Source organism: Bubalus kerabau, chromosome 3 (assembly GCF_029407905.1).
Source record: "Bubalus kerabau isolate K-KA32 ecotype Philippines breed swamp buffalo chromosome 3, PCC_UOA_SB_1v2, whole genome shotgun sequence".
NCBI classification, from domain to species: Eukaryota; Metazoa; Chordata; class Mammalia; order Artiodactyla; family Bovidae; genus Bubalus; species Bubalus kerabau.
The window spans coordinates 55,201,977-55,229,660 of NC_073626.1; the positions used below are offsets into that span (position 1 = coordinate 55,201,977).

General features: G+C 50.1%; 2 protein-coding genes across 2 annotated transcripts in view; one reads left to right on the forward strand and one right to left on the reverse strand.

The window, feature by feature from the left end:
• Nucleotides 1-11,422, reverse strand: part of TUBGCP5 (tubulin gamma complex component 5) — a 294,174-nt gene extending 282,752 nt beyond the window's left edge. The window contains exon 1 of the mRNA XM_055571843.1: nucleotides 11,419-11,422. The gene's annotated coding sequence lies outside the window, so the exon portion shown is untranslated. The remainder of the gene's footprint in view (nucleotides 1-11,418) is intronic.
• Nucleotides 3,703-27,684, forward strand: part of ARHGEF4 (Rho guanine nucleotide exchange factor 4) — a 343,926-nt gene continuing 319,944 nt past the window's right edge. The window contains exon 1 of the mRNA XM_055571840.1: nucleotides 3,703-3,742. Coding sequence (XP_055427815.1) covers nucleotides 3,704-3,742 — 39 coding nt within the window. The 5' untranslated portion in view covers nucleotide 3,703. The remainder of the gene's footprint in view (nucleotides 3,743-27,684) is intronic.

The window sequence follows — 27,684 nt, forward strand, 5'->3', positions numbered from 1 at the left end:
GGGGCCTAAAGGCAGAGGCAAGGGCAGGCCAGAGGCTAGGTGAAAATTGCAAGTGGGGCTGCAGCACATTCAGGGAGGTCATTCAGGCACCAGGATCAGCCTCTCCAAATGCATAGTTTCTCTTGAATCTTAACCACACCTGATGAGGCTGCCTCTTCTGGCATCCGCCTATTCCCTGGGTCAGCACCCCTCCACCTGCCTGTGAATCTGTGACCTACTCCATATTCCTCCTAACACCCCTGTCCTGCCAGACTAACTGGAGGGAGCAGTTTGTGTCCTTTGTGATCCAGACCCTGGCTGGGGCACAGGTCCATCTCTACGTGCACCTGGGGACAGAGGAATAAATAGAGTGAGGCAGGGCACACCAAGGGATGCACAGGCTGATCCCCAACTGTCTGCCCAAGCCCGTCCTTGTCCCTTACCACAGTGCCTCGGCATCTAGTGCAATGTTTTCTCTTTGACCACTCAGTTCACTCCCCAAATTGCTGAACCTGCAGTGTGTGGTAGTCTTGAAATTGGAATCAGAGAATTTAAACATGGTGAGCTTGGCTAATTAGAAACCTGCTGTGCACATCCCTCTGCAAACCTAATTGTCCTACCTTTAAAAAACAAAACAAACAGCACTATTTTCAGAGCTGTTTTAGGTTCACAGCAAAACTGAGAGCAAGATACAGAGACCTCCCACACACCCCACCCCTACACGGGTTCAGTTCAGTCGCTCAGCCGTCTCTGACTCTTTGCAACCCCAGGGACGGCAGCACACCAGGCTTCCCTATCCATCACCAGCTCTCGGAGTTTACATGTGTAGCCTTCCCCTTTAGCAACATCCACCACTACAGTGGCACAATTATCACGACTGATGTATTTACACTGACACATCATTGTCATCTGAAGTTCAGAGTTCACATTAATTAGGGTTCACTCTTGGTGTTTTACAGTCTATGGGTTTTGACTAATGTATAACGACATATACCAGCCACTAGAGCATCACACAGATTATTTTCACCATCCTAAAAATCCTCTGTGCTCCACCTATTCATCCCTCCTTTGTTCTAAACCCTGGCAACCACTGATCCTTAAACTTTTTGTCTTTTAATAACAAAGGAGCGAGCATATCCTTTAACTCCATAATGCAGTCAAGTACTCCTAAAACTTGTTCTCCAGTGAAAAACTCAGATATGAACGTGAGTCTGAGCAAACTCCAGGAGACAGTGGACAGGGAGGCCTAGCATGCTGCAGCTCATGAGGTCACAAAGAGTTGGACAAGACCGAGCAACTGAACAGCAACAAATGACTATATCTGACTTATTTCCCCTTGGACTGCTGCAGGATTAAATGGCACAAACTATGGCAGGGACCTATTCCAAGACTGAGACATGGTAAAAGTTTGGTAAATGGAACCACCACGGTGGTAATTTGCTAGCCTGGGGTCTGCCCCTCTGATAAGCTATGAAGCTGGCGCAGGCCCCACTTCCTGGGCCTCTGCATGTCCCAGGACAAGCAACAGCAGTGTCACTTGGGACCTTGTTAAAATAAATATCCAGGCCCCACCCCAGATCTGCCATCCAGAGACTCTAAGGGGGGCCTGGCAGCCTATGTTGTAACACATCCACCAGGAGGTTCTGATGCTTAAGTCTGAGAACCTGCCCTCCAAGGACAAAGGTCCAATAACTGTAGACTCTGTGGCCAGGGAGATGTGTATTTTCACTAGACCTCTGGGGGCTTTAGCACCTTAAGGCAACAAAGAAAAGGGAATTAACATTTGCTGAGCACCTCTGAGGGCTTCACTGGTAAGCTCAGATGGTAAAAAATCTGCCTGCAATGCATGAGACCTGCCTGGCTTCAATCCCTGGGTTGGGAAGATCCCCTGGAAAAGAAAACGGCAACCCACTGCAATATTCTTGCCTGGAGAATGCCATGGACAGAGGAGCCTGGAGGGCTATAGTCCGTGGGGTCGCAAAGAGTCAGACACAACTGAGCAACTAACACTTTCTTTCTGAGGTTTAACTTCTCCTTTAAACTCCACAGCAACCCCATAAGGCAGGTCTTCCTCTTCCCTAAGAAAAGGGCTTAGAAGGGGAGACCAAGATTATGCAATTCCTTTGCTCCCACCACCAGGGGCCTCAGGGACATCTTCTCACAAGGTCCATGGATTCCAGGAAAGAAGCAACCAAAACTTTCAGATGATCTCAAGGCTGCCCTCTCTGCTCCCACACCCCACAAATTCTAGCCATTTACCTGTAGACTTTCTGCCCTGCTCTGACTGCTCTGAGGATCTGCGAGAAGCAGAGAGAGATGGGTGTGGGGGAAAGCACAGTCTGACAGGCAACACTGGACAGGTACTGCTGACCAGGAACAGTATTCAAGGGGACAAGAAATTGGGTGACGGGGCAGGCATGGGCAGGGGCATGCAAAGCCAGTCTGAGCAGGTGCTAAGCCTCCATGAGACACATCCCAGAGGTGGTGGGCTTGGAGTGGGACTGCAGTATGACACCCATGAGCCTTTGGCACTTGTCTTTCTTTGGGCTCTTCCAGCATAAACCTCGGAGAAGGCAATGGCACCCCATTCCAATACTCTTGCCTGGAAAATCTCATGGATGGAGGAGCCTGGTGGGCTGCAGTCCATGGGGTCGCTAAGGCAGACACGACTGAGTGACTTCACTTTCACTTTTCACTTTCATGCATTGGAGAAGGAAATGGCAACCCACTCCAGTGTTCTTGCCTAGAGAATCCCAGGGAAGGAGGAGCCTGGTGGGCTGCTGTCTATGGGGTCGCACAGAGTCCGACACGACTGAAGTGACTTAGCAGCAGCAGCATAAAACTATCTTTAAAAAAATTATTTTTTACAACTGTAAATCCAGGCTGGATGGTGATTCTCAGGTCTTTTGATTTGAAAAGAAATTAAAATAAACACATTTGTGTTTGTGCATAGAAATCTTGTGGCCATCGTGGCTAATGGGAGCATGTCTCCTGGGCAGGCCTCATCTCCTTAAAACCCACAAAGAAAACATTCAGGACTTCCCCTTGCTGCTTAGCAGAAGACAGCTCTCCTCTACCCGCGAGACGATTCTCCATTTGCCTCCAACCTGCCGGAGCATATATCTAGAAAGGAGGGGAGCCAGAGTAGGTCCTGGACCCAGAATTTGGGTCTAGGGACTCCAGTCCACACTTGCCTCTCACTGGGGGCCTGATCGCCTACGTATTGCTGACCGTCTCTGGGATTCAGTTTCTTCAACTGGCAACTGAGAATGCTGGGCAAACGCCCTGAAATTTCTCGAGGTCTTCGACGGAAAAGGCCGCCCTCCCCACGGAAGGGCAGGGACTCCACAGGTGAGTCGCAGGTCGCTGGCGCGCGCCGCGTAGAATGCGAATGCACGCCTCTGTGTGGTGTTTGTGCAGAAGTGCGGAGCGCGTTCTTTCTTATTAAACACTCCCAGGCTCCGGGTCTGCCCAGGAACTCAGCGGGCACCGGGCGCGGGGGGTGGGTGCTCCCTGGGGCGCCGAGCCTTGTCGGCGGACAGCTCCGGCGTGTGTCTGTGGGTCTCGGCCGCGGCAGTGACCCTGGGGTGCTAGGGCGGCCGGACGCGGGAAGGCGGGGCGTCTGGGCGACCGGGCGGGACGTGGGCTGGACGGGGCGGGGCGCGCGGCGGCGTTAGGGGAGTCTGGCTCCGCCGCTGGCTCTCGGTGCTGCGAGCGGGCCACCATGCTCAGCGTCGTGCACTTCCTCCGGAGCTTATTTAAGGTGAGACGCGGCATCCCCCTGGTCACTGCGGGCGCTGGGCGGCGTATGGCTGCGCGCTGGGAGCAGAGCTGGTGCACGCCGCTGCGCCCCGAGCTTACCGCTGGGCACCGGGTGGTTAGGGGCACCCAGGGCGCTCCCTGCCGCCCCCAACTTTCTAAAGTGCCGGTCGAGAGAGCGTGTCCGCCCCGATGCGGGAAAGGAGAGGTGCCCATCAAAGGTAGGTTGGACGGCAGGCCAGGGTCAGCATTGGTGAGGTACACGCCCAGTGCCCGGCCTCCATGGCACCTGCTCACCCTCAGCACGCAGGGCACAAGTAAGCCTAGGCTCCTCCGAGCAGGACCACCGGTTCCGGGAAGGACGGCTTGTGCCTGATCCAGTCGTGCCCAGGAAGTCGTTGATATTTTTATTACCCAGGCTGAGGGGACCCGAGGTACCCAGGGAGCATACCAGCTGGGTTGGGACATCGTTTTGAGAAGGGGATGTCTAAGCGCGGGTAGGAGAACAGGAACCCGGGGAGTTTTAGATTTCTGCGTGAAGTGCCCCTCTGTCCAGGCTGGAATCTCCAGACCACTCATTAGTCAAGTTTCTCTGGGGCACCCTTACCTTCCATGCCCTGATGGGGACCCTATGGTGAGTAGTTGGCTGCAGATTGCCTAGCTCCACCTCCACAGGTGAGAAACCTGGGACCATGGTGGGAGGCAGGATGGGGTTGGCTCTGCCTGAAACCAACTGCATAAAAAAGAAGAGGCAAAGAATTAGCCCCTCAGTAGGCAGCCAAACACTGGGGCCTGCCAGAGCATGGAACTGGCCGTGGTGGGGAGGAGTTGCTCTACTTGGCTCTGAGACCACTTTCTCCTAGAGTGCAGACTGAAGGGTCCAGGTAGAGTTCTCTGGCTCTGAGAGCCCTGGGGAAAGTGGTGGGAAGCCGGATGATCTAGAGCTGCACCTGCAGGAACCCTGCCCTCAGCCAGTCTGGAAGAGCAGGCTGAGAATCAGTTCAGACCACAGGAATAATTAATGCATACAACTCAGGAGGGGAGAGGGATGGAGGCTTTCATCAACTTGTATTAGTGAGTGATGTTCTTTGGTGTTCTTTGAAGAACAGGGGAATGTGGCAGCTGTCAGGGCTGTAGCTCTGAACACACAACCACCCCCCCCCCCCCCCATCCTCCTTTGCATTCTGATTCTGTTACTGACAAGCTGTATAGACTTGGTGCAATCACTTAACCATGCTGGTCTTTGTTTTCCTGTTTGAAAAGTGTGGACAATAATTCCACACCTTTCTAGGTGGGTATGAGGATCTTATTACAAACCATACATGTGTTTTAGAGCACTGAGCCAAGGACCTTGGTCCTTTTCCACCCATGGCAGTGGCCACAGGCCACCCAGGTGAGGGGAAGTTTGCTGGGCAGAATCAGGAGCACAGGAAAGAGGCAAGGGTGACTGGGGAGGAGGTCACTGGACCTCCCAGGGCCTTGCCTGCCTGCTGAGTGGGAGCCTCCTAGGAAGGGGGTCCTTTGACTAAATATTCTCATGGGACACACTCTCCTCACATTCCTAGCCTGTCCCCAGCGCCCGCTGCCTACCCTAGGGTCCCCAGAGCCTTAACACATCTCAGACCTCTCTGTGCATACCATGGGAATGAGTAGATATGCCTCTCAAAGGATGTCCCTTTCTGCTGCCCTGCAGAGCCACCCTTGGGAGGAGCCTTGAATGCCACGGTAGGTAGTCCACTTCTGGCTGTGCAGGTATATCTTGCAAAGCCACCATATAAAGACCATTCGCACATGCTTTTCCTTTAGACACTGGTCATAAGGAATGCCCTGTTGGGCCACAGGAGTCGGAAGTAGGGGGAACCACCTTCTGACCTCTCCTGAGCCTGGGCCTGTACTGACCACTTGGTGATAAGTAACTGACTTGGTTTCTTGCCTGATCAAGAATGCTGCTCCATCCTAGGGAACTCAGATCACTGGAGTCCCACAGTCAGACTCTGATAATGGAGGCACAGTCTCTACCAAGGTCCAGGAGCAAGAACAATCCAACAACCCCAGTCCCCAGCTGAGACTTCTGTTGGGATTTGTTCTGCTCCAGGAACTGTGGGAACCAACAGGGTGTTGCAGTCTTGTGACAGAGTCTGTCACAGTGCAAGAAGAGCAGAGAACCTGCTCATGGCCTTTGGGATCACCCAGCAGATGAGTTGGAGCAGCACACCTAAGGAAAAATAGGTTGCTTCAAAAATCCAGACCCCTGCCCAGCACTGTGCATCTTTCTTGAGGGTCGGGTGCCAAAGTCCAGCAGCATGTCTTTCACTTTCAAAAGGCTTTCCAAAATGTTCCAGACAACTGAATACCTCTGCTGCCTGCCTGGATGTTTCACTGAAGTAGAAGTTCTCTCTGTTTTCATACTATGCATGTTGCTCAGTCATATCCGACCCTTTGCAACCCTATGGAAAATAGCCCACCAGGTTCCTCTGTTTATGAAATTTTCAAGGCAATGATTGATACTGGAGTGGGTTGCCATTTCCTTCTCCAGAGGATTTTCCCGACCCAGGGACTGAACCCCTGTCTCTTCAGTCTCCTGCATTGGCAGGCAGATTTTTTTCTTTTATCACTGTGCCACCTGGGAAGCCTCTCTGTTATCATTTTTAAATTAATTTTTATTGGAGAATACTTTACAGTGTTGCATTAGTTTCTGTTGTACAGCAAAATGAATCAGCTATATGTATACATATATCCTCTCTTTTTGGGGTTTCCTTTACATTTAGGTCACCACAGAGAACTGAATAAAGTTCCTTGAGTTATACAGTATGTTCTCATTACTTATCTATTTTATACATAGTATCAATACTAAATATATAAATATACATATATATATGTACGTATGTATGTATCAGTTCCAATCTCCCAATTCCTCCCACCCCTCTTTCACTCTTTGTGTCCATATGCTTGTTTTCTATGTCTGTGTCTCTCTTTCTGTTTTGCAAATAAGATTGTCTGTACCATTTTTCTTGATTCCGCATAAGTGCATTAATGTATGATATTTGTCTCTCTCTTTCTGACTTCAGTCTGTATGGCCGTCTCACGGAATCTCTGCCCCACTCTCCAGTCCTCATCAGGGTACCTTGCTAATTGCTGTTCTCCAAGCCCTGTCAGTATGGTGGTACCACAGATCAGCATGAGGTCTTTAGAAGTAGGAAGGTCAAAGTCTCTGCTCACTAAATTATGGCACAGAATCAGCAGAGCCCTGAAGCAGGGCGATGAAGCTATGCTGTGCCTCTCACAGGGAAAGCGACTGATTTGTGCTGATCCCCACATCAGCAGTTGAGACAAGAAACATATATACACACAGGTACACTTTTTGCCAAATCCATGGACAAGGATTGTAATGCATTTGTTCCATTTAGGGAGATTGCTTGTGGGTCAGAACAGGAGAATCCAAACAGTCAAATGTAAAATGGCCCATCGGCGTTTCCAAGGCCCTATGTCTTCTGAGCAAGCCGAGCTGGGATGTTGAACAGGGTCGCAGTAGGGGTTTCCTGTCCTCCACTGCGACTTCTCAGTGGCCAGAGCTGAAGTGTTGCTTTTGATCCCCTGTTTTGGAGGGGTGGGGGTGTTCAGAAGCCTCGGTTAGCCTTTCTTCCCACAGTGTCTTCACATCATGAGTGAAGGAATGGAGGTGGAGTTTCCACCAGGGCCTGAGCGTGTCTTTGCCAACTTAACACTGTGGAGCTGGGAAAATCTCTGGAGGACAGACTCAGGATTCCAATGGGCTACCATGAGGTGGACGCATGGGGAGGCTCCATTTATGACCTGGCATGCCTTCCACTTCTCATAGGCCACGACTTCATGTTAGAACGGAGCCAGTGCTCACTAACTGCTGACATGCCCAGGTGTTTCTCTGTATGGAGCCTTTAGAAGATTCATGGCACTGTTTGTTTAGGATGTTATTGCAGGTAACCGGCCTCCTCCTCATTGAAGGAATTCTGTCTGTTGTCTCAAACCCGGGAGTTAGGCAAGGGACAGTGAAGTTTAATCAGTAAATATTTATTGAACATCTACTATCTTCCAGACACTGTTTTAGGCACAGTAAGAACTTTTTTTTTTTGCATTTTTTTCCAAAATATTGTGAATGTGCTCAGTCGTTCAGTCACGTTTGACTCTTTACAACCCCATGGACTGTGTCCCACCAGGCTCCTCTGACTTTGGGGTTTTCCAGGCAAAAATACTGGAGTGAGTTGCCTTTTCCTACTCCAGGGGATCTTCCCAATGCAGGGATCAAATCCGCATTTCCTGCATCTCCTGCATTGGCAGGTGGATTCTTTACCACCTTACCACCCCGCTGGTGTTGCCCATCCACTTCAGTCCTGGTACCCCCAAAGAGCTGTGACATCAGAACATTCATTTTGGCTTCTGGCACTGTAACACTGCTTCTCATCCTCTGTCATCCAATCTGCCACTGCCCCGTCTGCCACCACCAAAGACCGCGTTTCTCATCAGCATCACCAGCTGATAAAGAATAGCATCCGTGGCAATCTTCCAAGATGCTGACATTCTCCTTGCCAAAGTAGGTCTCTGTGCCTCTGTGTCTTTTGGCTTTATAGGGGACACAGTTAGGGGGTTGTGAGCAGATTGCTCTTGGAAAATCCACCCCAACACTCTGTCCCTTAAGGTATTTTGACTCCTTCAAGGAATTTCTGCCTTGTCCATTTCAATTCATGAGCCAATATCAAACTGAAGTTTTATTCAAGCAGCAGGTCACCTGCTGGAGCACGCCTTGGGCACTGCAGCTAGCTTGTTCCCTCCAGAACAAGTGCCTGCACCCAAGTTAACATTATTCCTGACCCACAGTGCTGTTCTTCCCTCCCTGGCCAGATGCTCTTACAATCCATTCCCATCTGTTTCCCCAGATTTTTGCCAGTGCCTGTTGGCAAAGTGATAATTTTCTGAAACATGAACCTTTTCCTCCATAGTTTGAGTTGGTGACTGGTTCCCATGGCCATGCTGAGATAAGACTCTCTTTTTTGTTCCAGAGGCAGGGAAGGGGGCAGGGGTGGACATGAGGGAAACAGTTCTCACTTCACAGGGCAAAGTGATCACAGGTTCTTGCAGCAGTCAGAGAGAGGATCAGGGGCTGAGTAGGTCTGTGACTCTCCTAATAGATGGCCATTGCTAAGGCCAGGGGTCTCAGGCTTTTCTGGACGATGTTCTGACTTTCATTCAAGGAACAAGGAAGCAGTCATTCAGCTTACCAATCCACACACTGAGAGAATCAGACTGATCTTGGTTCAGGGATATCTCAGGCCTGGGGCTGCAAAAGAGAGGAAATACTTAATGTTCAGTCACAGAGTCCTGGGAGCTCAGGGGTTTGAGTTTGTTGTCTTCCATCTTTAATCTGGCTGGAGCAGTTAGAAATGACACAGTCACCCCACAGTGCTTGAGATCTTCATGCCTTTCCCTGTCACTTTCCCCCCCAAAGCCCCTAGTAGACTTAGACACTGCTGATTGAATTAGGGGTTCGCCATGCATGCAGTGAGGTGCTGGAGTTTCGTAACTTAATGCCCAATATATTTTCACTGCCATTGGCCTAAAATTGATGGATTAACCAATCCTAGCACTTCTCCCCCTGCTCCTTTCTTTAAGAGTCTGTTATATATAATCGCCCTAGTAACAGTTTCTTTATTAGTGAAGGCTCTTGGTTGCAAGACAAAAATGAACTTCAGTTAAGTGGAAAAAAAAAAAGGAACTATCCTGTCAAGGTGTGGGTAACTTCCAGGATCCAGCTTGGGCAGGAATCAGGAGAGGTGTGGCACACAGTCAGTCCTGCTCAACAGGCCAACTGCTGAGGACGCCTCTGGCGGGGCTGTGTCCAGACACTCGGCTCTGCTTCTCCTCTCTGAGAGTGTCTCCACCTCCCTCTTGCAGGCAGTTAGGTCTGTTCTCAAGAGCCACTGGAGCTGAGCCCAGGCTGCCCTCTGGAGGGTGGGAACAGAGGGGGTCTGCCCTTTCTGTTTCCAGGACGGGTGGGTCCCAGTTTCTCAACTGTCCTAAGAGCCCCTCTGACCCCAGTCAGGACTGCTGTTCAGATGCTGGGCAGGGAAGCAGTAAATGCCCCCATGAAGTTAAGGAAAAGCCCCACCAGGTCTCAGCCTACCAACCTTGGTGGTGAGGGGTGTGTACCCCAGTTCCTATGGGCATTTGCTAGGGAGTCACCCACATGTTTCAGCTCTTCTGGGTAAAGGTTACACTAGGCACTTGAAGCCACAGACACTCTGCCCCACGAGAGGTCATGAGGAGGCTGTCCCCTGAGTCATAAAGAGGCCAGTCCCTTGGGATGACAGAGAGAGACGTGGGCATCTCTGGGAATCAGCTGCCTGCCAAGAGACCCTCAGTACCAACCCAGGGCTGCTGCTCTCCCACCACCCAGGACTCTGCCATCCTCGGCCATGGTGCTGCTCAGGGACCTGGTGCTTCTTCTCTGCCCTGGAGCCGTCTCTCCCATACGGCCCTTCACAAGTCTCAGATGTGGCCGGAGGCCAGAGGCCACTTGTGCTTTTGTTCCGGAGCCTCCTTCTGCTCCCTCTGCCAACTCAGGGAACATCCCTGACCTCACCAGCTCCTCTCCATCCAGCTGTTCAAAATATACTTCCCAAACACCTCCAAATTCTGAGTCCTGCTGTCTCACTCTGAGATGAAGGCTCTGAGAAGGCAGGGCTGGGGTTTGGAGCATAGTGTCCTGGGAAATGCTAGCCAAACCTGAGAATGAGTTCATCTGCAGAAGCAAAACCTTGGCCAGGTCAGTGTCTTAAGGGATCCCCTTGTCCAGGGGACCTTAGTTGGCTGACCAGGGTTGTCGATTCTAGAGACATATATTCCCACAACCTTCACTGCAAGCTTGGGCCAAGCTCAGATCAGCTCTCTGGACTCTGGAGGCTTAGTCTCCACATGTCTGGGTGCCTATCCTCCCCTTCAGGGCCAGCCTGAGACTCCAGCCACTCTCTCTAACATCAGGGAGGTACTTTTGGTACTGTCAGGGCTTCCTGGCCCCAAATGTTATGTTGGCTTCTCCTACCAGATAGAACCGGGCAGTGTCCCAGTGTCCCGAGAAGCGCTCTGTCTTTCAGGAGTCCTTTCATGGTTTCCTCGCCTCTGAAATAGGCAATCTCCTCCTTGCCAGTTGTAATACTGTGAGGTTCATTGGCTCCTCCGAGGTCCTCCTCGGTAACCAATGTGAGCCGTCTTAGGAGTGGGGCTGGCACTGCCTGTGAGGCCTTACTGCCGCTTATCTGTTGATCCACGTGCCACATTCAAGGACTAGGGCCCTGCCAAGGGTGCTGCCACACCACACCAGCTGCCACACCTTATCACCTCCTCCAGGAAGTCTACCCTGATGCTTCCTTCTCTCCCCTTTGGACCCTTCTCTGTGTTGTCTTTGCAGCTCAGCTTCCTTCAGTCATAGGAGCATACTGAATTATAATTGTCTCTCACTTCTCCATGCACATGTTCATTTAAATATAATTTTACTAAGGATCAACTTACTGTATATTTCTATTTTGTACTGTCCTTAGAAGATTCCATGACTACACATTATTTCCTTGTTTTCTCTAAGTTCCCTGCTTTTCTGTTTATTCTCATATATGACATGCCACAGACAATGATACAAAAACAAGCCATTTCATGCCCCATGTACAACAGTTCTTCCAAGTACTTAGTAATTAATGGATATACTAATTCAAACTCACCACACTTGATATTGGGAGGTAGATTCATGAGTGTTCATTTTATTATTATTTCATAGCATATATAAATATATTTCTGCTTTTGTGTATCATATATTGCCTGTGTGCATGCCCAGCTGCTCAGTCATGTCCAACTCTTTGTGACCCCATAGACTGTAGCCTGCCAGGCTCCTCTGTCCGTGCAATTTTCCAGGCAAGAAAACTGGAGTGGGTTGCCATTTCCTACCCCAGAGGATCTTCCCTGACCCAGGGATTGAACCCGTGTCTCTTGAGTCTCCTGCATTGGCAGGAGGATTCTTTATCACTCTGCTGCCTGGGAAGCCTGTATCACATATCGCATAATTTAAAAATCGACCATTTAGTAAGCCAATCAGCACAAACAGGAAATAGGAAAAAAACAGAGAAATCCTCTTCTTGTTCTCAATGCACTGCTGTCTATGAGGGATCCAGCATGGGGTTGGGGAGGAGAATGAGAGAAGGACCCCTTCCTCAGTTATCACCCATGGGCTGCAGCTGGGCCCTGGATCTCCTGCCTGTCTAGACACCTGAGCACTGCAGGTAGGAGGGCGACATCCAGGGCTGGATGGAGCCGTGCTCAGTGGCATCTGATTAAGTAAATGACAAGAAAATTATTTGAAGCACAAGTGACAGGTGAACGGACTGCTTCCTTCATGGCCGATGCAGCCAGGGCCCTGCATGCCTGACATCCGAGGCTGCAGCTTTCAGCAAAGCTGCACATCAGAATCACCAGCCACACAAACTGAGTGGATCAGAATCCAGACTCGGGCCCCAATTCCCGAGCTTGCAGATGACGCCAGGGCATGGCTAAGCTCAGAAGCACTGCTCTACAGACCCTGGCGCTGCCTGCACTCTCCACTAGGACAGGGCCGTTCTCAGGGATTCTCTGGACTGAAGAGAAGCTGAGCCCAGACCGCAGGTTTCCCTGCGAACTTCACACCGCCCTGATGTCCCTGAGAGGGGCATATGCTCCCCTGTTGACTGGATGTGGCCATGGCTGAATCCCAGCGGTTTTCTGCTGTGGATCACTTCCCCCCCAGGCAGCCCCAATGCTGTGGGTGTTCACCGTGTACCGTGTGTACCAAATGGGCAATGTGTCTCTCCTGGCAGCTTTTTGCCATGAGGTGAAGATTTCCTGAGCCTAAGAAGTGACCTTGGAGCAGGGCCTGGGCTGGGAAGATGTACGGTGTGGTGTTGCCCCTCCTCCCGGGCCCCTGGCATTGGTGGTGGGCCTGGGGGTGGGGGCAGCACAGACCAGCTCTCCCATGGGGCTCAGGCACCTTCATTTGAAACTCCTCCACTTCTAGGGACGTTGTGAAAGTTAAATGATAATAAAAGCATGGAAAAACCCGCAATCACCCAGCATAGATTAAGCTCTCAACAATTCTTACTCACCTCCTGTGCTTCTCTTTGCCCCTCTCTGTTTCTCTCCTCCTCAAAACAAATATTTTTCCTTGTAACCAGTGGAGCTGAATGGAAGTCCATCTCCTAATACACAGCCACATGGGGGGTGCTGCTCAGGCTGATGCTACACCAGCCTGCACCTCCTGACACAAGTACAAGTTGCATTTTCACAGAAGAGCTCGGACCCTATGCCCAGAATAGTTGGTGAAGCCAGTCCTTGGAGAAGCCCAAGTCCTGGAAAGGGGTGTGAATATTGAGCCTTGTGAGAAAAGTGGGAAGCAACTGAATGGAGGTCCATCCCTGCCTCAGAATACACTTAGTGAGAGAGGAGGGAGCTGCTGGGACATGCCCCAACCAGATGGATTTCCAGAGAGTTCTGAGAGTGACCAGAGTGCTGCATGGTTGCATTTATCTAAAATTCCAGACAATACTTATGAGTCTCTAGTGACAGAAAGCAGAGTGTGGGACAGCTGGGGGCCGAAGAGTGGGATGGCAGAGGGACCTCAGCTGCTGGGGACATGAGACATCCGTTGTCTTCTCTGGTGATAGTTTCATGGTGTATACCATGTCAGAAACCCTCAAGTCCTACCTCTGATGTGGGCAGTTTACCTCGATAGAGTCAGGGTCTCTCCCTGGAGAAACAGGACTGAAATCTCTTAGCTAGAATCTCAAAGCACTCCTCCCTGCTTAAAAATGATCCCCCTTCTCTCTTCACTCCCTTCCTGAGGTGCCATGGGCACAGAGACTACAGTGGTTTGGGGGAAGTGATGGCCAGGGAGATGGAGGCCTCATCTGGGATAGCGTTGGGGGATTCCAGTTTTGTCAGTGGAGGTGTCCTTAGATCAAGGGTGCATTGTCTGGGTGTGTCATTTCTGGCTGGCCCTGTAAAAGCTGTAGGGCCTGGGGTGCTTGGTCATCTAGTGCCTCCACCCCGAGAGTCAGGCATTGGGCTCCTGGGAGTGTGGAGTACCTCCCTGCAGCTGTGTGAGGTGATGTTGGTAAGGACTTGCTGCTGGAGTTGGCTTGTAGATGGGTTTGGAGAGGTTTAAGGCAGCAGGGATGCTGTAAGGAAGCAGAAAGAATTCTGCGATTGAGTAATTCAGTAAATCTCACCCAGGAGGAAGTATGACTGGTCTGAGGCTAAACCTGGGATTGATGAAGCAGCAGCCATTGCCCAGAATAGCCAGCTGTTTGCTCTCTGTGACCTGGAGTGTGTGTTCCGTCTGTGCCCAGGTGTGAACACGGGGGGGCTTTGTCACAACCCTGGAGTGCCTTGCCTGATGCTAAAACTTCATGACGTTGTTCATATTCCACAGAAGGACACTGGGCTCCACCGTGACTCCAGGAGCACTCCTGCATGTCGTGGGCACTGTTGTCCTTCTTGCTTACTGGAAGTGAGCTGGGTGGGTATCCAACCCCCGAGAGCTTTATCGCAGATGCTTGCCAAGGCCCTTCCTGGCGCCAGTGACCCAACTCTCCTGAGGGTGCCCAGAAGGCATTTGGGAAAAGCCTTGGTGTGATTCTGTGCTTCTGCTGTGGACCATGGCATGGAGCCCGGCTTGTCTTCTTGACTTGCTGAGCCCAGCAGAACGGGTGCTCTGAGCCCCTCACCCCCACCCAACCAGCTCCAGCCTCCAGAAGCAAGTCCGCCCCTCCCACCCAGGAATCGGGCCTTCCCAGCACGGCTGCTGTCTGCGTGCTGCTCCGTGCTGACCAGGGGCAGCTAGCGAAACTGCCTCTGTCCCAAAGCATCTGCTCCTCACTTGGTGTCTGAATTCCTCAACTGGGAAAAGCCAGAAGGAGACATGAGAGACCTTGTAAGACAGGAGGTTTCCAACATTACGGTAGACTTGGGGGCACCCCATCCTAACTGTGAGCAGGGTGTGGCTCAGTCACCCAAATTCCATTTCCCTATAAAATGACGGTAACAATCTGTCAGATCACGAGTCAGTAAGCTCACATTTGTAAAATGCGTGGCCTGTGTACCTTGAGTCTAAAAGACTCAGGCCCCTCAGAGGACTAGACCCCAAGGTGGGAGCATGTTTGGTATTCGGTGCCCTTCTGAGGCTGCCTCAGTCTCTCCTCTCTCTGTGAGTTCTGGAGTTTATAAAATGTCAGGAGAAGATTCATCAGGGAAAACATTGGCTTAGAAAAGACACAGCCTCCACCCTAAGGGTGATGAGTAAGACACGGAGGATGGCGGGACAGGTGGAGGGCAGCTCGGAAAGGACAGCCCGTGTGGCTCCACCCCTGTGCCCACAGCCTGCTGCCCAGCTCCCCCTCCCCTCCTGATCGTCCCAGGGACCATGCAGCCCTCCCCCTCCCCACAGGCCCTCCCCTGGCCTCAGTCTTAGGAACGGGGCAGGACCTGAGCCTCTGGATAGGGCCACGTGTGGCTGGTCACTTCTGGCTGAAGCTGACTGGCCAAGTAGAGACCACAGTTGTGGGAAAGGCCATGTGGAACAGGGACTCTTCAGTGCAGTGGGGAAGGAGGCTGGACGTGGACATGGAGGGTCAGCTGGGTGGAGCACTGAGGGCTCAGTGTCCGGGCAGGAGAAGGGCTGAATTTGCAGTTTGATGGAGTTTGCGTGAGACAGGAGCTCTCTCCAGGACAAATGCGCTGCCCTTACCCCCACCCTGTCTCAGGACCACCCTCTGAAGCAGCTGTTGGAAAGGCAGGCTTAGATCCAATCTGAAGGGCCCCAGGCTCTGGCCCACTGTTCTGATTTGATCCCAGAAGTGCACTTCGTTCATTCCAGCCACAGCATTTGCCGAGTCCTTTTTCACCCCAGGCCCTCTGCTGGGGAGACTAAGCCATGAGTGAGACAGAGTCCGGCCGTTCAAGCACCCCCAGTAGGTGGTTCTAAATTCTCCTGAGCACCAGGTCAGTAACTGAAACCTGGGTATGAGGCGATGGGTGGGTTAGAGTCAGACAGTGCCCTTGGGGGACCTGCTGCAGTGAGGCTGCAGGAGGGCCCGGAGGGGTCGGGGTGCTTGGGGGATTGGGCACCGGGAGGGAGTGCACTGAGCCCTGAAGGGGAGGTGCAGTGCCCACAGGGCCTGGCCAGGGACGCTGCCCGGAGGACAGTGGGCCTTGCCTCAAAGAGGCTGAGCAGGCCCTGGACACCTCTGGTCCTTCACCCCGGCCAATGCCAGGTCGGAAAGTTTTTGCCAAGGCACAAGGGTGAGAAGGGAAAGGCAGGCCTGCCCAGTGAGCGGGTACTGCCTGCCTGTGTGCGCCGCAGGCCAGGCGCCAGCCCGCCCCCAAGGCGGGGGAGAAGAGGGCTGCTGCGAGGCCTCGCCTGCTGCCTGCACCTCTGCCTCCTAGTCCATAGCTCTCGTGTTTGTTTCTTTCTGAAACAGGTCCAGTGCAGACCCGGTGGAGGGGCCCCTGAAGAGGGTGCTGGGATCTGGGGAAGCTCTGGCTTGTCGCAGGGGCCTTGGGGAAGACGCTCTGTATTCCCCCTGTGCCACAGAGGAACAGGGATGGGCAGGGAGATGGGTGTGTGCAAGCTTTCTGTGCCCTGTTTTCAGAGTCTTCCTCTTTGGGGTTCACAGAGGTGCCTCTGACCAGGGCCCCATGTCCAAGCAATAAGGTGGGGGTACAGCAGCCACACTGCTCATGGGGTCACTCCAAGAGACTGGCCGGGCCGGCTTCTTGCCAAGGACCCTGAGGGAGGCTCACCTCAACCTCTCTCTTGAAATGTACTGCAGCAAGCCACCTTTCCTGGAACTTAAGACACACATCTCAGAAAGCAGCTTGATTCTTCTAAAATCAAGATGCATTTATAATGCATTTAAGAATGTACATTTAAGAATGATTTCCTCTTCCTCTCAAAAGCTGTCATGAACTTTGCGGCATCTGTGCAGGGAGGCAACAGAACAGTTGTAACTCCCCCTCGTGATCGGGACACCCAATGCATGCATCTCCTGAGGTCCCAGTCCCAGCCCCAACCGGGAGGCAGATGACTTCCTGAAGAAACCTCCACTCCCAGGGCATCCTCAAAGTGACATGCCAGGATGGAGGGACCTTTCCCAGGGAGGAGGGAGGGGTCCCCCAACTTTCCCAGAGAGGCTCCCACCAGCCCCAGGGCCTGCACCACATCTTCCTAGCAGTGAGTGTGATCACTGTGATTTCGTGCCCGATGGACAGAGCAGCGGCCACCTTCTGGCTGAGCGTCCGCTGTGTCCCTCTTTGTGCAGGCAGTCACCTCTCAAGATACCTCAAGGGAGTAGGCATTTCTGGTGACCATGTGTGTCTGCCAGAGAGCTGCTGATACAGCCAGTCATCACATTCAAGGGCTGTTTCTCTGGGAGCTGGTTCTACCCTCCTCCAATGAGGCTGGTTCCGAGACCCACCCCCAGCTTGTCTGTGGCCCCCAATCAGCACTAACTGGCTCCTGATTGGATTCCTAACTCCAGATCCTCCAAATTGGCCACATTCTTCTCTCCCTCTGGTTCAGCTGCATGTATGTCTACCTAACACAGTAGAACATACAGTACAGAACATGGTCAGCGGGCAGGGAACAGACTGTAGGGGTGGCAAAGCCTCTGGAGGGGTGGAGCAGGCAGGCAAGTGTCCCTCCTAACAGAGGCCTCATTTGTAGATGAGTCAACTCGGGCTCTCGAGGGTGATAAGCAGAGGAGTGAAGGTAGAAGAAAACCCTACATTGACGCCCCCGTTTTTCTGCCACACTGGGCAGCCTCCAGCAATCTAGGCTTTCCAGTGAGACCCTTTGTGATGATGTTCTGGGCGACCAGGCCTCTGCCATACATGTGCTTCTGTGTCCAATGGAGAAACCCGCTCCTTGCACAGGCATAGTGTACCCCAGGCCCAGCATGAGTCTTGGAGCAACCTAGGACCCCCAGGTGCAGGCCTTCTGGGGGCTGCCACACCCACATCCCACCGTGAGAGGTTCTCTGAGTAGTCCCTCTGAGTAGGTCTGTCTCTGAAACTGGAGCAACAACCTGCTGAAGGCCCGGTGCAGGGCTGCAGAGAGGGCAGGAGGAAGTGAGGGTCTCCAGCTTTGTGCAGTTTGTATCCACTCTGAACATGCAGGTGTGTTTGCACACGGAGAAGGCTGGGTACTGACTGAAGCTGGGATGGAACCGTCTCCCTGCTTTTCTTCTGTCTGGTGGCCTTGGGTGAGGCAGGGGAGGGGGAGGCATCACAAGAGAAATGCAGATCAAAAAGGACATGAGTTAGGACACGTCTATAGATGGTGACAGGCATCACCAGGCCGTCCCTGGTGGGCAGGCTGAGCTGGTCTCTGTCTCTTCACTTCAGTGTTGGAGGAGAGCCTGTGAAGACCCCTGGGCCAGCCCTGGGTGGCATTAGTAAATCGTGTGGTGTTGTTTCTCGGGCAGTTATTCTTCTCAGGGAAAGGAAGGCTACGCTCTTCCCTAGAAGAGACACAGCTAGGAACCATGGGTGGGAATGTACATCAGCCGGGACCTAGGAGCCGCAGTTCTTTGTCTTGGGGAGACTTGCTCTGCAGCGGGTGAGGAAGGCCAGTCCCACACCCCTGCTAGGAAGGAACTGCTTCCAGGGCTTGGGTGGGTGGCCTCACTGCCTCTGGTCAAAAGAATGGGGCAGGGCAGGCGAGGGCCTGCAGGGAAGCCGTTGGGCAGCAGGTCAGAGACTGGCTCAGGGTGCTCACATGAAGAGACACAGTCGCATCACCACCATGAACACACATGAACACACAGCCACTGTAGCCTCTCGACTACCGCCATTACTGGATCCTCTGTGACCCAGAGAACACACCATCCCTCTCAGGACCTATGGACGTGGCCCGCAAAATAATGGGGACATTCAGACTTGTTCTGCCCATCTCTGGGGACCCAGTAAGGCTCACGTGAGACACCACTAGGTACCAGAGACGGAGTCAGAAAGACCTTCCCAAACTCAAACACCACCACTTAGCAGCCTGGACAAGTAGCTATTTTGAGCTTCAGTAAGGAAATCTGCAGAAAAAAATAGGAACACCAGCCACATTTTAGGATGAAATAGTGTATATAAGGTACATGGAGAGCATATTATGCGTATCTGCCATCACATGTTACTTTTATAATGTTGTTGTTGTTTAGTCGCTCAATTGTCTCTGACTCTTTCTGTGACCCCATGGACTGTAGCCCTGCCAGGCTTCTCTGCCATGGGATTTCCCAGGCAAGAATACTGGAGTGGGTTGCCATTTCCTTCTCCAGGGGATCTTCCTGACCCAGGGGTTGAATATGTGTCTCCTGTGTTGGTAGGTGGGTTCTTTACCACTAAGCCACCTGGGAAGCCCTGTTTTTATAACAGGAAAGACAAACATAACAGGAGAGACAGTTTTCGTTTGGGGTGTACTGTGCTGCTGCCCCCTGGCAGGCTCAGTGCTAGGGCCTGGAGTCCTAGAGGGGCTGACGTGCTCCCCCTGGGGGAGCCTGGAGTCTGGTAGGAGAGACAGGTAGGCCCATGACAGCAACAAGGGCAACAACAGCTTCACCTCCACAGCTAGGGATTTGACAGGGAGTGGTGGTACTGGAGAGCCCAGGAGAGGAAACACTCAGCCCTGCCTGGGGATGAGGGAGACTCCTGAGGAGCCAGGTGGGTAGGAAGCACTAGTGTGAGGCCCCATGCACCTGTATGGATTCCTGATACCCAGGGAAAACTGAAGAGTGAGCAGGGGAGCCTGTGAAGGAGGCGGGACAGCATGCCTGAAGGCAAAGAATCAGTGCTGGGACATCTTAGAAGTAAGGAGGGGCTAGGAGAAGTGAGGATGCAGAGCAGGGCCAGGGTGGGCTGAGCGTTCGTGTGGGCAGTGGAGAGCCCAGGGGGTGACACCAGTTGTGGATGTGCCGAGACCTGAGGCAAGGGCTGGGGGGGCACAGGAGCCCACCCCTTCTCAGGGCAGGATGTCCTTGTCCTGCTCAGAGCCCAGGAGCAGGACAGAAGAGGGCTTAGTGGGAAACGGGCAGAGCCACCACAGCCAACAGGACAATATTAGAAGATCCGTTGCTCTCCTGAGCCCAGAGCAAGCTCCTCTCCCCTAGGGATCCTGCGCCTGCCACCTATACAGGCCAAGAAGTTTCTCAGGTTTCAGAGAAGAAGCTGTCTCTTTCTGGAAGCTTGACACACTCAGGTCAGGAAACTTCCATCATGGTTCACCTGGAAAGAGCCCACATGTCTGGTTCCTTGGATTTCCTGGCTTGGCATTTTCCAGTAGACACCTCTGTAAGGAATCACAAGGGACTCCCTGACTCCCCCACAACCATCCTAAGGCCCAGGCTGGGGTCTTCTGGAGGGAATCCCAAACAGTAGCCCACACTCTGATGCTAACAGGCATATAGCTGATAATGAGCCTGTGATGGCAGAAAATTCAGAACAGATGGAAGAGGGAAGAGGGTTGAGCCACCCCATTACTCATGATGCAATTGGGTGGCTTCAGAGATAGCACCTGACCTAATTCCATCTTTTCATCTGTAAAACACTGCCTACTTCACAAGCTTGTTGTTTGGACTTAGCTACAAGGTGAGATTTGAAGGAGGCATGTAATGCTGACGCTTTTCCTTTCCAATCTTCATCACATGGCAGACTACAAAGCACAGAGGTCAGCTTTGACTCAAGTCTTTCGCTGGACACTGTGAGGCAATCACGGTCCAGGGTGGGGCTGCTGAGACATGTGTGGGCTGGACCAGGTGTCTGTGAGCATCAGCTTTCAGGACAGGCCATTTATCGCTTCTCCTTGAGGTGTCTTGTGTCTCCACGGCACATTCTATGCTATGCTAAGTCACTTCAGTCGTGTCTGACTCTGTGTGACCCCATAAATGGTAGCCCACCAGGCTCCCCTGTCCCCGGGATTCTCCAGGCAAGAACACTGGAGTGGGTTGCCATTTCCTCCTCCAATGCATGAAAGTGAAAAGTGAAAGTGAAGTCGCTCAGTCGTGTCCGACTCTTAGCGACCCCATGGACTGCAGCCTACCAGGCTCCTCCATCCATGGGATTTTCCAGGCAAGAGTACTGGAGTGGGGTGCCATTGCCTTCTCCACGGCACATTCTACCTCTCTACAATGTGAATGGGGCAGAACGTGGGGAGAGGGCCTGTCACGAGCACCTTCATTGGGTCCACTGTTGTGTGAGGCTACATGAGCCCTAGCAACATCCCAGCCGCTGTGGGCATCCAGTGTGGGTCAGGTGAATTGAGGGCACAGCCATAATAAAATACAATGAAGTCAGCCTTGAAAAATGGAAAGGCTGGTGCCAGAACATCTGAATCCTAGTCCCAGCTTTGCTGTTACCTTTTTGTGTGATTCTGGGCAAGTCACTAAACCTGTGGGACAAGGGGTCTCAGTTCTCTCACCTGTCAAATGAGAACATCCTCTCTCCTACTCTCCTCATGGGTTTTTGTGATGATTCAGCTGATGATGCAAGTGGGAATCGCTTTGGAAAAAAAGAAATATATTCAATACAAGAGAAATTATGTTAGAAATTATGGGGTATCCAAACAAAATGGTAATAAAATTATGTCATAAAATAATACTTGGGGCCGCCCCCTCAGGATTCCTCTGATCATGACAGCAGGGAGGGCGCCTCCCCTCCCGTCATGCAGGCGGAGGCTTCCGCACCCTGGGCGAGCCGCACACCTGCCCGCACCTGCACCTGCAGGGCCGCCGGCTGCTTACCTGTAGTTGTGGACTGTTGTGTAAAGAGAAGAACTGGCCATGTTTACTGAGGAGAAAGGGCCAGAAGAGTGGTTAAAGGTACAGGAGAGGTGCGGGCGTTTCCTGAGTGAGAAGTGTGAAGACCAGGGTGTCACTGAAGGAACCCAGAGCCTGATGCGAGAGGGTGCCTTTGTTTTTGTTTTTTTAACTGAAGGGCTGCAGTGTGGCTGCTAAGGCAAGTGCATTTATGGGGAGGCTGGAAGTAAGGGGTCTTATCTGATGACCTCTTTTCTCAGGAAAAAGGCAAAACCTTTCTCCTAGTGAAGCAGTGTGGGTGTAGGATGCCTCCTGCAGGGAGACGCGTGGTTGAGTGCTCTCTGAAGTTCATTGCAGGTAATAGTGCTCCAAGGTTTGGTTCTGGACTCAGCATATGTCTGTAACCACCTGTGTTCCTCCCCAGTGACAGTGTGAAAATCTGCTCTTTGGGCTTGCCTGTCCTTTAACATGCTTTCCTCAGCCAGAGGAGTGTATGGCTCCTATATGTGATTTTGTAATAAAGCTCTAATTTTGGAATAGATCTAGGATTATGAACTTCCCAGGTAGGTCAGTGGTAAAGAATCTGTCTGCCAAGCAGGAGACTCGGGTTCAATCCCTGGGTAGGGAAGATCTCCTGGAGAAGGAAATGGAAACACACTCCAGTACTCTTGCCTGGAAAATCCCATGGACAGAGGAGCCTGGTAGGCTGCAGTTCATGGGATCGCTAAGAGTCGGACATGACTGAGCGACTTCACTTTCACTTTTCACTTTCATGCATTGGAGGAGGAAATGGCAACACACTCCAGTGTTCTTGCCTGGAGAATCCCATGAATGGAGGAGCCTGGTGGGCTGCCGTCTATGGGGTCGCGCAGAGTCGGACACGACTGAAACGACTTAGCAGCAGGATTATGAGCTTCCCAGGTGGATCAGTGGTAAAGAATCTGTCTGCCAAGCAGGAGACTCGGGTTCAATCCCTGGGTAGGGAAGATCTCCTGGAGAAGGAAATGGAAACCCACTCAAGTATTCTTGCCTGGGAAAAGAGGAGCCTTGGAGGGCTACAGTCCATGGAGTCGCAAAGAGCCAGATGTGACTTAGTGACTAAACAACAATTAGGATTATATAAAAATTGCAACAATGCAGAGTTCATGTGTACCCTACACCCAGTCTGCCCTGTTGGTGACATTTTATATGTCTGGTATATTTGTCACAGTGAGTGAATCAATTTTTATAAAGAATTACTTATATTTTATTTCTTTATTTCCAAACATTCTTGCTATGGCCTTTTCAGTTACCTTTGACCATGGGAGGAATTCTTGTTTACTCATGATTTAGGAACTTGAATCAATAACTTGAATCGTCTCCCTAACTTTTGGGAGTTTCTCTATTTCTTATCTCCTGTGGATGTGGGAAAAAATGCTGTAGAGAAAAATAAATATCAATTGGAATTTTATCAAGTCAATATGACCCTGGTGTCAGTTATATGTGTTTTTTTTTTAAAGTGTTATTACCTAGTAAATGCAGTTTGACAGATAATCTTTTTAAGAAAATGGTTTAATGAGGGATAATTAATGAAAAGGAGGCTTCCCTGGTGGCTCAGGGGTAAAGAATCTGCCCACCAATGCAGGAGACACAGGTTTGATCCCTGGGTTGGGAAGATCCCCTGAACCCACTGCAGTATTCTTGCCTGGAAAATCTCCTGGACGGAGGAACGTGGTGGACTACAAGTCCATGGGGTCACCAAGGTCATGCGAACATGACTTAGTAACTAAATAGCAACAACAAAATAATGAAAAGCATGTTTTTTTTTTTTTTTGGTGAAAAGATGGTGCATCATCTGTGCCCCTATCCTCTGTGCCTCTAGATGGCACTAATTTTATACTGGCCTAAAATTTACAGTCCATTCAGTTTGGAATAAAAAGTCTCTACTTCTTTTTTTTAAAGATTAATATGTGATGACATGAAAAAATGTTCACAATATACTGTTAGGCAATTTCATGTTTGAAACAAAGATCTGTGCATGTGCAACTATACATTAAAGTGCTAAAACTACAGGCCAAGCCCTGTTTCAGGTGCTTGGGAATCTAGTGGAACAGGCTGAAACCCCTGCCCTGGGATCCTATGCTGGGGGGTGGTGGGCAAGAAATGTACATTCATTCCACAGAGGGAGGTTCCATAAACCCAGGGCATAACACCCTGCCTCTTCCTAGGAAATGGTATGGGGTGCACCCTGGGGAAGCTCTATCCCAGGCAAGTATAGCTGAGAAGACAGGGCTCCAACTCCTCTCACCCCCAGCTCCCAGCATGGTGCTATGGTTTTACCCCAGCGGGGGCAAACTGCTGATATTCTCTGCCCCTAACCCCGTGTTGCAGGAACTCTGTCCTGGTAGCTTCATGAGTTTGGAATCCCCAAGATCACCTTCAGGCTTGATAATTCACTAGAAGAATTCATGGCACTCAGAAAAGCTATTGTACTCATTTTTATATTACAGAGAAAATGTTAGTTGGGGCTTCCCTGGTGGCTCAGACAGTAAAAGATCTGCCTGCAATGCAGGAGACCTGGGTTCAATCCCTGGGTCAGGAAGATCCCCTGGAGAAGGGAATGGCTACCCACTCCAGTATTCTTGACTGAAGAAAAGGGAAAGGGTGCATAGGGAATAATCCAGGTATCCTCTCCAGTGGAATCACACATGCAGTGCTTAATTCTCCCAGTAAAGATGTATGAAAACATGTATAAAGGTTGTCAACCAGGGTAGTTCATCCAAGCCTTATGGCCAGGGTTTTTATTGGTGTCCTTGAAACACGGAGTGGCCGTATGACTAACCTTAGCTACTCAGGCTCTAGTCTCCCACAGGTCAAATGGATACAGTATGGCCACAGGTCAGGCATGCAAAAACACTCTTACCCAGCAGGATAATGGAAGAACTCAGAGGTTATCTCTCAGGAAACTGTCCTTTTTTGGAGTGTCCTTTCTTTGGTTTGAGTGCTGCAATCTGCTAAGTCAACTCTTTATTGGTGACTTCAATAAATAAGCAAATGGAAGAAGGAGGAAAATTTAATAAAGAGACAGCTAAGAAGCATCTTCCTGGGATCACAGTAAGTCCTGCGAGTTGGCAAAGTGGTGTGCATGTGCTGACAGCAGACACACAGAAGGAACCATAGAGGGATGTGGGCAGATGTGGGGACATTCTCCAAGTCATACACAGACCTGTCAACACAGGGCAGAAGCCTCAGTGGCACGAGGGACCTAGCAGAACCTGTGACCAAACACTGAACAGAGACCTATTCTTGACCAGGGACAACTCCCAGGAAGCCATGCTTTAAAATAAAACTGCACACATCTCTGGAATTCTGGAAGACTGTGTACATTCACAAGGCTGTGCCCTCTCAAGAGTGATCAGAGAGGAAAAAGTAAGACAAAACTGTAAACTCCCTGAACTGTGATGGTAGCTTCTAAGCCACGTGCATCTAATGGTAAATTGTTGTTGACCTTAAGCAAATAGACAGCCAGACATTTCTCCAACAAAGATGATTTTATTTGGGGTCAGCAGAGAATTGCAGTTTGGGGTCTGCAAACATGGTGAGCCACGTGCAAGTCCCTGCATAGTAAGCGAAGCAGACACTGTTACAGAGGGGGAAAGGAAGTTGGGAGGGTGATGGTAAATGAAGAGCTCATGGCTTTTCATTGGTTGAGTTATCATCAGGATAGAAGAGGAGCCTTCTTCTGGAGCTCTGCAGTCATCACAGGGTGTGAGACCACTCTCTTCTGGCCTCCAGATCCTATTTAATTGAAGTTTCTGTTTATTAATTTTTTACAGGTAAAAATCTAGCAAATTATGAAAACTTAAGCACAACCTTTGGCCAATAAGTGGCTGAGGCTGCTTAAAGGATAACCCCTAGGTAACCTGGTTAAAGGAAAAAAAGAGAGAGGAAAAAAAATCCTGAAGAGGGATATCAGAGACTGCACACCATGCTGGAGTGGATTTTGCAGGTTTGTTAAGTCAAGTTACTAAACAAGAGAAAAAAAATTGACCAAACAACAACATTAATAGTCCAGAGAAGGAGTATTAATATCCAGAGTTGCTACAATATATTATTTGAGAAGTCAAATTTTCAGCAAGATCAGTAGCAAAAAACAAAAAACAGCACATGCAAAGAAAATAGGAAAGTGTGACCCATATACGAGGGAAAAAAGCAAGCAATAGCATCACCTTGAAGGGGTGTAGATGGTGGCTGCAGCCAGTGAAGACTTCAAAGCAGCTGTCCTAAAGATGTTCAAAGCACTAAAGGAAATCGTGCATAAAGAATTTAAGGAAGGTGTGATAATAGTGTATCATCAAGTAGAAAATGTCAATGGAAGTATAGAATATAAATACTAACCAATGGGAATTCTGGAGATGAAAATTACAATAACATTTTACAAAATGAAAAATTTACTAGAGGGGAAATTCCCTGGCAATCCAGTGGTTAGGACTCTGCACTTTCACTGCCGTGAACCTAGGACTCAATCCCTGGTCAGGGAACTATGATCCTGTAAGTGGTACAGTGAAAGCAAAAAAAAAAAAAAAAAAAAAAAAAATTGGAGAAATAACAACAGATTAAAACCCAAGCAAAAAAATAACAAAGAGGGATTTCTCTGATGATACAGTGTATAAGAATCCTCTTGCCAATGCAGGGCACATGAGTTCAATGCCTGATCCAGGAAGATTCTACCACAACTACTGAGCCTGTACACTCTAGAGCCCATGCTCTGCAACAAGATAAACCTCTGTAATGAGAAGCCTGTGGTCCGCAACAAAGAGTAGTCCCCGCTCACTGCAACTACAGAAAGCTTGTCCACAGCAAGGAAGGCCCAGCACAATCAAAACTAAATTAATTAACTTAAAAATTAAAAAAAGAAAAAAATTAATTTCTAAAATACCTACCAGAGGGGCTCAACAGATTTGAGCTAGCAGAAGAATGAATGAACTTGAAGACAGACTGAGATAATGCAATCTGAAGAAGGGAGGAAAAAAAATGAAGTAAAATGAACAGAGCCTTAGAGAAATGTTGGCCACAATTAAGTGCACAGCCTGTGCATGGGAGTACCAGAAGAGGTGAAAAAGACAAAATAAAGTCATTCTCAGATACACAAAAATGGAAAGAATTTATTGCTAGCCAATCTACCTTTCTGGGTGGCTCAGTGGTAATGAGCCTGCCAATGGATGATCTAGGAGATGCAGGAGACTTGGGTTCAATCTCTGGGTCAGGAAGATCCCCTGAAGGAAGAAATAGTGACCCAATCCAGAATTGTTGTCTGCAAAATCTCATGGACAGAGGATCCTGGTGGGCTACAGTCCATGCGGTCACAAAGAGTCGGACACCATCAAGGGACTGAGCACACACACACACACACACATCTTCCTTACAAGAAATGCTATAATAAAATAAGTTCTTCAGGCTAAGAACCAGATGACACCAGAGAGTAATTCAAATCTACATAAATAAACAGGGGATGTCAGTAAAGGTAATTTATTTAGACAAGAGACAGTTAAAATTGCATTTTTATTTCACCTGAGGTTTCAAATGTATGAGTATGGAGTTCATAATATTCCTTTATTACCCTTTTAATGTCCACAGAACTAGTAGTGATGGCCACTTTCATAACTATGTGTTGTATTTTAATTTTCATTCAGTTCAAAATATTGTCTAATTTCAGTGGTAACTTCCCTTGGAGCATAAGAGAATGGAAAAAAGAACAGTAAATTAACAGGAGACTTTCACCCACTCCTTCTGAATTTTGCAAGTTCCTATCCTCATCCTCAAGCCTGTTCTAAAATTCTTATCCTAGAGATTTCTCTGTTTGTGTCCTGGTGCTTACTTCCAGGTTGGGTGTAGGATGCCAGTTTACAGAAAATGAGAAACTTTCGTAAAATGAGAAACTCAGCTCAGTGGTATTTCAGAGTCGGACTTTTTTTGCCTATCAAATTGCTACTGTTTAAAGAGTCCTCAAATAGCTATTCCATGCATTCCATCACAGCTGTGGAGAGGCAGGGTGGAGTGTGCTTACTTACTTAGAAATGGAACCACTTCATCTTACTTAGAAACGGAAGCTCCCTGAAGTCTTTTT